The following is a 12,500-nucleotide window of genomic DNA, read 5'->3' as shown; positions in this document are numbered from 1 at the left end:
AAGGACACGCCTTCTCTGCACAAAGGGAATCTGACACACCCACAAGGACACGCCTTCTCTGCACAAAGGGAATCTGACACACCTCCAAGGACACGCCCTCTCTGCACAAAGGGAATCTGACACACCCTCAAGGACACGCCCTCTCTGCACAAAGGGAATCTGACACACCCCCAAGGACACGCCCTCTCTGTACAAAGGGAATCTGACACACCCCAAGGACACACCCTCTCTGCACAAAGGGAATCTGACACACCCCAAGGACACGCCCTCTCTGCACAAAGGGAATCTGACACACCCCCAAGGACACACCCTCTCTGTACAAAGGGAATCTGACACACCCTCAAGGACACGCCCTCTCTGTACAAAGGGAATCTGACACACCCCCAAGGACACGCCCTCTCTGCACAAAGGGAATCTGACACACCCCCAAGGACACACCCTCTCTGTACAAAGGGAATCTGACACACCCTCAAGGACACGCCCTCTCTGAGCAGACTGACTCTTAAATAAAGCTCAGACAAATCCAGGACACGCCTCCAGGACACGGCCCTGGATGAGTTTTTCTTTGTGCTGTAATAAAACCTCCTCGTTGTGTTCTTAAGGTCCTATTAGAACTTTAGATCATCCAGGAGATTTTTATTTCATTCTCCAAAAGAGGTGAAGTGAGTGAACTGTGTGAAGGGTTTATGAAGTGACGCATGTGCACAGCGAACATCATGGCCTCACCTTTGACCCCTGTTCCTCAGAGAACTCCAGTCTTTTCCTGTACGTTTCCTCCACCTTCTGCAGCTCTTCTGTCTGAGTGTGTATCAGCGCCTCCCTGAGGACACAGACAGCATCACGGCACATGAGCAGCAGGCGCTTGGGGTACATTTACACACGTGTGGGATCGATTTCGGTCCAAAACAATTATCGCAAAGGAACGACTTTAAAAATGGATGAAATGCCTCCAGTGTGTGTTTGAACCGGTGCTTTCAAAGGCATGAGCATGTTACGGCACCGGCGAACCCTGATTAATAATGCAGGGCAGAGAGCGAAGTTTTAATATCACTGGATCCAAAAAGTAAAAAGAGACTCTCATACACACACACACACACACACACACACACACACACGCACACAGAAGTACAAAGACTTCAAAGAGCTCTCTGAACAGCTGCACAGATACGACACATTTGCATACGTAAGCACTTTGATGCTACGGACCATAAAGAAAGAGGCGCCATTATTTGTTTTCATATCCAAAGCTAACGTTAGCGCTGGCTTGAATATGTGAGCTAATCCCTTAAAAATGTCTGACAAGAGCATGTGTGTGTGTCTGTGTGTGTGTGTGTGTGTGTGTGTGTAACTTCCAGCAACATTATATGCATTCAAAATCAATAAAAGGCCACACAATAAAGCCATGTAGTGTTTAATGTAATGTAGAGAATGGCCTGGTGTGTGTGTGTGTGTGTGTGTGTGTGTGTGTTGTGCAGAAAAACAGCCATACTAAAGCACATGGCATGCATATAACTCTTGCTCCTCCTGCTCTCCTAATCCGTACCATTCCCTGGGGTTTCCCCCGTACCCACAATGCCGTGCGCCTTTGTTTCCGGCTGTCAACTCCCGGCTTAGGAAGCGCTCGCACACAGGACGGGCGTGGCAAACAGTGCTTCCAGATGTTTCTATCACTTGTTCTCGCTCCAGTCTTTACAGAAGGCAGTTCCCTTGCGTGGTCAAGATTCCTTCATATATGTTTGAACGCAGCCCGGCTCTCAGTCGGCTCTGCGTACCTGTTACACCGTCACCTCGAGTCATCTCACCTTAATACTCTTCACGCCCTGAATGTTGCTCCAGATCAAAGTGAGGAGTCTCAAACGTGTCACGGCCGGAATGACAGAGATGACGATTAAAGTGACGGAATAAAACTCTCAGTCTCGTGCTGTTTAAGGAACATAATCAGCAGTGAGGAGGCGGAGTGATGAAGAGGAGAAACAGCTCACCTCCGTGGCCTTAATCATTTAGAGGAATGCTATTTAACCGTTTATCGCTACATCTGATGTGGTGCAAAGGAGTTCCTGTTGTCATGGCGTCAACACTTGTGTCTCTCCCAAAGATGATAAAAAGTGTAAAAATATCTCTCAGCTCGCCGAAGTTCCTGGAATGACGCGCTTATCCGACTCCAGTGCTGGTATATGACGCGCACATACCAAATTTTTATTTACTCATCCCTATATTTACCCCAACCCCCCTCCATCTCTCCCTCCCTCCCTCCCTCTCTCTTTCTGCGGAACAACAAGCCTAATGATATTTCTGTCAGTTAAATCATACCGCCGGTCTCTCTGTAATGATGTTAATCTGTGACTTGTTGCTAATTAGTTACAGCAGAAGCCTGAGGCACGGAGAACATTCCTGCTTAACAAGGCTTTTTTGAAGGCCGTATTGTGAACGTCTTTTCTTTTTGGTCTCTGCTTGCGTTACAGAACTCACGGGAGGTTTTCGTTATGTTCGTTACACCAGTGTGGCTGTTTGCAGGCGTGCTTTTTATTTTTTCTGAATGCTGTACTCGCTTTTGTAATCTCGATCTGTCTGGGTGTCAGGTTTAATCTCTCTCTCTCTCTCTCTCTCTCTCTCTCTCACACACACACACACACACACACAAACACAGACACAAATCACAGAACTAATCTGACTCCCTGTAATCCCAGAGGTTTCTTCTAAACCAGTCCGTAATCTAAGTAAGCATTAATCCAACAGTTAGAGGTTTCGTTCTATTTATAGTTTCTCACTTAAGAACACTAAGTTCTCCTCTCAGTTCTGAAAAACAAGGAATCACCCTGTAATAATTGTTCTTCCTGTTACTGAGCATGGATCTCTCTCTCTCTCTCTCTCTCTCTCTCTCTCTCTCTATTTCAGGAGCATCAACAGCCCCATTGTGAAGCACTCGAGCACATGAAAGAAGCCGTTTGTTCCCGGCGTCCTCCAGTCGCACGCGGCCGATAACAGCCTTGGATCGGGAGGATCATGCCTGCGTGTCAGAAAAGCCACAAAGCATCCGCGTCAGGGTCACAAGGAGTCGATCGACACCGGGTCATGATCCTGCGAGCGGATACACGCCAACGTTCATCCCACACCGAGGCTATTAGGATTACCGTGGCGATTGGTGTTAAAATAAACACTGTGTTTTCTTTTAAATCCTGTCACTGTTTTATAGTCGCATCCCACACACAACAGATAAACAGCAGTGAGGGTGAAGCCTAGCACACATCATTCATCATTACATTACGCTCACATTAACATTCATCTCCTTTATAGTGAGCGTTAAACTGAGGGGTTTAGGGTTAAGGGTCCAGCTCAAAAACCCAGCAGTGAGAGTTTCCTTAGCTCTGAGACATAATGTCACGGCCACTTTAAGAGCGTCTTATGCTCCGAGATTCATTCATTTTCTACCGCTTATCCGAACTACCTCGGGTCACACGGGCGTCATTGGGCATCAAGGCAGGATACACCCTGGACGGAGTGCCAACCCATCACAGGGCACACACACACTCTGATTCACTCACGCAATCACACACTACGGACAATTTTCCAGAGATGTCAATCAACCTACCATGCATGTCTTTGGACCGGGGGAGGAAACCGGAGTACCCGGAGGAAACCCCAGAGGCACGGGAAGAACATGCAAACTCCACACACAAAAGGTGGAGGCAGGAATCGAACCCCCAACCCTGGAGGTGTGAGGCAAACGTGCTAACCACTAAGCCACTGTGCCCCCCACACTCCTAGATGCACGTGGTTATCCTGTGCTGCTCTGACTGACAGCTAGTCATGGTTGGTTGTGTCATTGTCAGGGTACGAGCTCAACCTCCCTGCAACCTTTTCCACAAACAAGAGCGGTGTGTGTGCGATACGTAGCAGGCCAGCAATGTAGGTGTTGGTTCCTCACTATATGCTGTACTGTTTCTCATGGTCCTGTGTTCTCCCAGAAAGAGATGGTACACGGTGTTACGCCCAGAGGTCCATGTAGAGCGATGAGACGGACATTTCAAACTATTAGCCCTAGATGACTTCTTTCGTTTGCACAGAAATGTGTGTGTGTGTGTTTACAGTGAAGCCTTCCACATGACCACAGCTCCAAATCAGCTGCTCCACAAAGCCACACAATAAACTGCTGACCTTCTGAGCAAACAAAGCTCAGTTATATGGATTAACCTCATTTCCACCTCAGCACCGCCATAATCAGGTTCATCTACAGCCTAACAGCCATTTGTTTTTCTTGTGCACTCTTCTCTTCTCTTCTCTTCTCTTCTCTTCTCTTCTCTTCTCTTCTCTTCTCTTCTCATTCTACAAGAGCATCAGTGAGATCAGATTCTGATGTTCAGGATGTTGAGGAGACTCCAGTTCCAGTTCATCCCAAAGGTGTTCTAGTTTATACTGGGGTGTATGGGGTATCTACTGTAGTTTATACTGGGGTATAAGGGGTATCTGCTCTAGTTTATACTGGGGTGTATGGGGTATCTGCTCTAGTTTATACTGGGGTGTATGGGGTATTTACTGTAGTTTATACTGGGGCATATGGGGAATTTGTTGTAGTTTATACCAGGGTGTATGGGGTATCTACTGTAGTTTATACTGGGGTATAAGGGGTATCTGCTCTAGTTTATACTGGGGTGTATGGGGTATTTACTGTAGTTCCACTGAAGGGAAATTGTAATCGTCACACTACAGCACACAGAGACTTTCTAGATAATTGTGTGCTCCTGACTTTGTGGAACAGTTTGAATGAGGAAGTGGCTGCGGTGGTTAGGGGGGTGCACATACTTTTAGCTATATAGGGTTTGTTGTTTTTAAGACAACATACATTTAGTGAAACCTTGATACCTGTCAATCATGAATTAGTGAACAGACTGGGGGTAAAGGGGTAACTTACGCAAGCAGGGCAGATTATATGTATAACTACAGCGTCAATCCTTTACAGACGGAGTGTCACAACATCAAACTGCCCTCAGGATCCGTGACTCACGTCTGTGGTAAAACCCTCACTTTATTGTTCTTGTTGTTATTTTTAAACAACAACAACAACAACAAGAACAATAAAGTGAGGGTTTTACCACAGACGTGAGTCCTGGTGTCTGCTCATCCAGGGGGCGGAGCCTAACCTATTCATTCAGATTGTGTTGTAAGCGGATCTTTGTGTTGTGTGTGCTACCTGACAGTGAAACAGCCTGTGTATGTATAGATGTAGAGGTCAGGTCATGGTGTGTGGTTTACCGCTGGGCTATAAGTGAGAAACCAGAAGGGGGTTTTTACATCCTGTTTTGAAAGCAGTAAAAAATATAAATAAATAAAGTGATGTCTGATGCTGCGGAGTGAAGAAATGAGCTACAGCAAATATTACAGCAGATACCCCATATACCCCAGTATAAACTACAGTAAATACCCTATATACCCCAGTATAAACTACAGTAAATACCCCATATACCCCAGTATAAACTACAGCAGATACCCCATATACCCCAGTATAAACTACAGTAAATACCCTATATACCCCAGTATAAACTACAGTAAATACCCCATATACCCCAGTATAAACTACAGCAGATACCCCATATACCCCAGTATAAACTACAGTAAATACCCCATATACCCCAGTATAAACTACAGCAGATACCCCTTATACCCCAGTATAAACTACAGCAGATACCCCATATACCCCAGTATAAACTACAGCAGATACCCCATATACCCCAGTATAAACTACAGCAAATACCCCATATACCCCAGTATAAACTACAGTAAATACCCCATATACCCCAGTATAAACTACAGCAAATACCCCATATACCCCAGTATAAACTACAGTAAATACCCCATATACCCCAGTATAAACTACAGTAAATACCCCATATACCCCAGTATAAACTACAGTAAATACCACTTATACCCCAGTATAAACTACAGTAAATACCCCATATACCCCAGTATAAACTACAGTAAATACCCCATATACCCCAGTATAAACTACAGCAGATACCCCATATACCCCAGTATAAACTACAGCAGATACCCCATATACCCCAGTATAAACTACAGCAAATACCCCATATACCCCAGTATAAACTACAGTAAATACCCCATATACCCCAGTATAAACTACAGTAAATACCACTTATACCCCAGTATAAACTACAGTAAATACCCCATATACCCCAGTATAAACTACAGTAAATACCCCATATACCCCAGTATAAACTACAGCAAATACCCCATATACCCCAGTATAAACTACAGTAAATACCCCATATACCCCAGTATAAACTACAGTAAATACCCCATATACCCCAGTATAAACTACAGCAGATACCCCATATACCCCAGTATAAACTACAGCAGATACCCCATATACCCCAGTATAAACTACAGTAAATACCCCATATACCCCAGTATAAACTACAGTAAATACCCCATATACCCCAGTATAAACTACAGTAAATACCACTTATACCCCAGTATAAACTACAGTAAATACCCCATATACCCCAGTATAAACTACAGTAAATACCCCATATACCCCAGTATAAACTACAGCAGATACCCCATATACCCCAGTATAAACTACAGCAGATACCCCATATACCCCAGTATAAACTACAGTAAATACCCCATATACCCCAGTATAAACTACAGCAGATACCCCATATACCCCAGTATAAACTACAGCAGATACCCCATATACCCCAGTATAAACTACAGTAAATACCCCATATACCCCAGTATAAACTACAGTAAATACCCCATATACCCCAGTATAAACTACAGTAAATACCCCTTATACCCCAGTATAAACTACATTAAATACCCCATATACCCCAGTATAAACTACAGTAAATACCCCTTATACCCCAGTATAAACTACAGTAAATACCCCATATACCCCAGTATAAACTACAGCAAATACCCCATATACCCCAGTATAAACTACAGTAAATACCCCTTATACCCCAGTATAAACTACAGTAAATACCCCCATACACCCCAGTATAAACTAGAGCAGATACCCCTTATACCCCAGTATAAACTACAGTAAATACCCCATACACCCCAGTATAAACTACAGAAGATACCCCATACACCCCAGTATAAACTACAGTAGATACCCCATACACCCCATGAGGTGTGTATTGAGGTGTTATTGTGTACATTGTGATTTGTGTACTTGTATCTTACACAGCACGGCTGTGGAGAATAATGTACACACGATAAAGTGATTGATTTGGTTTGATTGACTGTGTGTGAGTGTGTTTGTGTGCTGGAGAAATGATAGTGGGAGAGAGAGAGAGAGAGAGAGAGAGAGAGAGAGAGAGAGAGACAGAGTTGAACCCCATAGACTGCAAGGAAATCAACTGGGATACAACAAAAGCACACAGCACCCATACACATGTACACACACACAGACAGACACACACACAGACACACAGACAGACACACACACAGACACACACACAGACACACACAGACAGACACACACAGACACACAGATACACACACAGACACAAACAAACACAAACAGACAGATAGACACACACAGACACACAGATACACACACACACACACATACACACAGACAGACACACACAGACACACAATGGAGACAGAACGGTGTCTAATAAGATCACTTTGCCCCTGCGGTCTATTCATTGATGCATAAAGAAACGGCTACAAGGGTGACGATACAAGAGAGACCAGACTGACAACAAACAACAGCTGGGAAACAACTGAAACACACACACACACACACACACACACACACAGGTGGGTATTGTTGCAATTAGAGACCAATAAAGGACAGGAAAACAGGTGGAACAGAAGAAGAAACTGAAAGCACTGGAACACACACACACACACACACACCTACACACACACACACTCAACAAGCGCTGACCTGACCAGACAAAAGCCTTGTTTGGATGGGATTAGATCAGGACCTGGATTTATTCCATCAGTTCCAGGTGCTCCTGTGTGATTAATTTCTATCCATCTGTCTGTTTTTCCATAATGAACTGAATCTCCCGACCACCCACACTGAACGGGTCGCTCTAATCTCACCCGGATCCACACCTCGGACAGCAGGAGAATCACTACATGAATCAGGAACGCTTTTGGACTTCCTTGTTGGAAACCTTGAACCTTCTTGCACTTTCCACCATTCAAAACTCTGACCCTTTTATTATTATATACAACATCACTCACTCACTCTCTCATCTTCTACCGCTTATCCGAACTACCTCGGGTCACGGGGAGCCTGTGCCTATCTCAGGCCTCATCGGGCATCAAGGCAGGATACACCCTGGACGGAGTGCCAACCCATCACAGGGCACACACACACACACTCTCATTCACTCACGCAATCACACACTACGGACAATTTTCCAGAGATGCCAATCAACCTACCATGCATGTCTTTGGACCGGGGGAGGAAACCGGAGTACCCGGAGGAAACCCCCGAGAACATGCAAACTCCACACACAAGGCGGAGGTGGGAATCGAACCCCCAACCCTGGAGGTGTGAAGCGAACGTGATAACCACTAAGCCACCGTGCCCCCTATACAACATCACATACAGTACACGCATTATATATTTCTCTCCGTACCGGCAGCAAATCAGGAGAGGAAAGCATCCAGCGTCCATGTTTGTTCCCACGTTTCCACAGTATTCCTAAAGTTCAAAGTGAGAGCTCCAGGTATGAAGCTCCCTTATATCTAATTCTTTCAAGTACTAAACAGATGAATAAACGAGTTCGATTCATGAATCGTTTAACGCTAGATTTCTGCCAGAAGAATTTTCATCATGTTAAAATATGGGATGCAATCACGGGTTCGTAGATAAAAACCTCCCACAGGAACTCACTCCTCCTGTGTTAATTTAATGGCTGTGTGGTGGAGGAGGTGAGAGCTTTAAAAAAAAACATCGGTGCACCGAACTAATCCTGTTCAGGTGGAGGAAAAGTGTGTGTGAGTGTGTGTGTGAGAGAGAGGGAGAAAGAGAGAGAGAGAGAGAGAGAGAGAGAGAGAGAGAGAGAGAGAGAGAGAGAGAGAGAGAGAGAGAGAGAGAGAGAGAGAGCGAGAGAGAGAGAGAGAGAGAGAGAGAGAGAGAGAGAGGGAGAGAGAGCGAGAGAGAGAGAGAGCGAGAGAGAGAGAGAGAGAGAGAGAGAGGGAGAGAGAGCGAGAGAGAGAGAGAGAGGGAGAGAGAGCGAGAGAGAGAGAGAGCGAGAGAGAGCGAGAGAGAGAGAGAGAGAGAGAGGGAGAGAGAGCGAGAGAGAGAGAGAGAGAGAGAGAGAGAGCAAGAGAGAGAGAGAGAGAGAGAGAGAGAGAGAGAGAGAGAGAGAGAGAGAGAGAGAGAGAGAGCAAGAGAGAGAGAGAGAGAGAGAGAGAGAGAGAGAGAGAGAGAGAGAGAGAGAGAGAGAGAGAGAGAGAGAGAGAGAGTTTTTATGAATTTTGCTTGCTTCAGTGGCTGTGCTGCTCTGGGGCTCACCTTTATGGGCCTAGAGGACGGGTGTGTCAGTGTGGAGACACAGCCGACAGGTTGGGACAAGCCCCAACACACACACACACTCACACACACACACACTCACACACACAGAGGAAGTAAGACAGGTTGAGAAAACGAAAGTTTCCCCTGCTGCACTGATGTGTGTTGACGTGTTTGTGCGTGCGGTTTGGTGTGTGCGCACCTCTCGTCTCTTATCTTCTGACCCTCCCTCGTCGCTCCTTCCAGTTCCTGCCTCGTCTCCGCCTCCTTCCGTTTCCACGTCAACAGCTGCTGCTGCAGGGACTCACATCTGTGTTGGCATGACAACCAGCTCGCCTCCTTTTCCCTCAGGTCTTGAGACAGACTGTGGGAGGGGGAGGAGGGAACACATTGACTCGACGAGGAGAATCACGAGAAACGCCTACATACACTCGTCAACCTACTCACACGCTTTATACACCCACATGCTCACACACACACACACACACACACACACACACACCGGTCGGCCTCTAGCGTATAAGGCTACTTTTTTAACTCCTTGTTAAAAGACATACAGCACTACAGATGAATTTGTTAATGAATTAACAAATGATTTATTTTGTATCATTCTTTTCCAAAAGAAGGTTTGTGTAGAAATCCAACAGTGCTGTACTTCATCCTGTATACCAAGGGTGCCAATATTTTTATTGCCCTTCCTGTAAGCACGGACGTAACACAGCGTCACACAAAGTTCTCATACATCCTTATAACACCAGCGTTGTTGTGTTCTCCATTTTGATTGGTCAGCAGGTGTTAATTCTATTGAATGCCCTGGTTCTCATACCTTATCGTTTCTATAGCAACCGCTCCTTCTGAGGGATTAAAAAACGTGTACAATCGTAGATGTCGATGGGGCGACAGAAGGGTTTATTTGACACGTACGGAAGAAAGCGATAGCGTGTTTTGGGGACGTTCCACACCGTTAAAGGCGGCGGATACAAAATAATAGCGTTTTAATCGATAAAATACGTAACCTTTGACAAAGAAAAAGAGAAACAAAAGACTCCTCCATAACGTTTCCTATAACAGCGTGGCACGGAGTGAGACCGCAAGCCTTTCGTGTAGTTCGATCTGTTCTGTATATTGTGTTCCACGTTAAATAGTATAAATAGTTTGGGGGGAAACATACATATATGGACGTGTATAAGTAAATATATTACGTAGTATTTTCCATAATATCAGAAAGAACAGCGAGGGCTGTTAGTCGTTAGAGTTCCTCCGTACTGTTACGTTACAGCTCCTGTTACTATACATCAGACCTTCTGTTTATCCTCAGCAGGGAACGGAAACGTGTGTGGACACAAACTGATCATTGTTCTGATCATTGTTCTGTATTGTTTTAAACTGAAAAGCCGTCACTATCTGACCGTGTGTGTGTGTGTGTGTGTGTCTTCTCAGGGAAAATTACCTGTGACACATATGGTACAGTAATGTAAACCGCTGGCGTGTTGTGTATCTCTGGGTCACTGCTGGGTTTGATTCGGGCTCATGGCAGCACTAATGAGATCATATAAACGTCACTGGCAAACAATTTGGCGAAGGCAGCAGAGTCAGCGTCTGGAATTCGCGCACATGAAAACACGCACGGTAAAGCTTCACACATGTTCGATATAAAGCGCTGGAATGAAGACAAGCTGTGGAACTCGCTCACACTCACACACACTCACACACACACACACACGTATAGACATGTGAGGCGCATTCTGGGGGTTAAGGCCAAAGATCTTGATTCAAAGTCCATCACACGTTCTTTTGTGTCCTCAAAAGAAATCATTTGATGAGTTGATGAAAGAACTCTGAAAGAGCTTCTGAAAGTGGAGGTCATTTTGTGTGCGTGTGCGTATGTGTGTGTGTGTGTGTGTGTGTGTGTGTGTGTGTGCTGATTGTGAAGCTCTTCCATCTGCTGTTGCTTTGACTCCCACACAGCTGGAGCTCTTCACCACACCACACACCTTTAATCTACCTATTATTAGTCTTAGATGATACACAGCGTCTACGGTACACGTCGCTGCGAATGAGCTGTTGCTATAGAAACGATAACGCATTTATATAAACATATTGGTCACGCTGTGACGGATGAAAAAAAAAAAGAGCACAATTCCTGACCAATGAGATTTGAGCGCTCGGTACACAGTGGTGTAATCAGCACTGATGGACTGTGTCATCGGTGCAGAAAGAGAGCCGAGAGACGAGACGAGACTAACGTGAGATGGCGAAGGTAAAAGAAGTTCAAAACATCTGTCAATCACTCCGGATTCGCATGTTGATTGGTTCTGTGTTACTCAGAAGACTGCTGATAGGCTGCTGAAGAAAACGGAGATAACTTGTTTCATGAAATGTTCCACAACCGTAACTAATCAGTGGATATATTACTAGGCAACACACACACGAGAGGGAATCCTGCTGGTTCAGGTTCTGTTTTATTTCCTTTCTGTATTTTTTTTTGGACCTTCATTTAATGGATCTGTTCTTTTTTCCATGTCAACTTCATGTACAAAATCTGACATGGAAAATTCGTTTGGAACGAATGGAACATTTACATAAAGAGATGAAAAAAAAAAGAAAAGAAAAGCGCAGCCTGGTGAACTCACACGGAAACCAGAACAAAACAACACACACAAACAAACAGACGAGTCAACTTTTTTTTTTTCCTCTTATTTTATTTATTTGTTTTACTGTTTTTTTTTCTTTAGTAGTTTTAGTAGTAGTCTGAGAGCAGCAGCGAGTTTGTTGGTGTATGAGGTGTAAAGTTTTAATTACGATCAAATGGTGCTGGAATAACTCGTGTTTAGTATGGAAAGGAATTCAAAAGAACTGTGTGTGTGTGTGTGTGTGTGTGTGTGTGTGTGTGTGTGTGTGGTGCCCTGTCATTGTTAAGTTTCTCAACCTCTCATCTCCGGTTTCTATTTTACTCATTCCCTTTCATCTGTCCTTTTCTGTCATCCCTAGC

At 44.8% G+C, this 12,500-nt stretch overlaps 1 protein-coding gene across 1 annotated transcript in view; it reads right to left on the bottom strand.

The window, feature by feature from the left end:
• lekr1 (leucine, glutamate and lysine rich 1) overlaps window positions 1–12,500 on the bottom strand; it is a 99,408-nt gene that overhangs the window by 19,070 nt on the left and 67,838 nt on the right. The window contains exons 9-10 of the mRNA XM_060878378.1: window positions 9,711–9,872; window positions 727–820 (exon numbers count right to left, since the gene is read on the bottom strand). Coding sequence (XP_060734361.1) covers window positions 727–820; window positions 9,711–9,872 — 256 coding nt within the window. The remainder of the gene's footprint in view (window positions 1–726; window positions 821–9,710; window positions 9,873–12,500) is intronic.

The sequence above is a fragment of the Tachysurus vachellii genome, chromosome 9 (assembly GCF_030014155.1).
Source record: "Tachysurus vachellii isolate PV-2020 chromosome 9, HZAU_Pvac_v1, whole genome shotgun sequence".
Lineage (NCBI taxonomy): Eukaryota > Metazoa > Chordata > Actinopteri > Siluriformes > Bagridae > Tachysurus > Tachysurus vachellii.
This window is presented reverse-complemented; position numbering and strand designations above follow the sequence as displayed.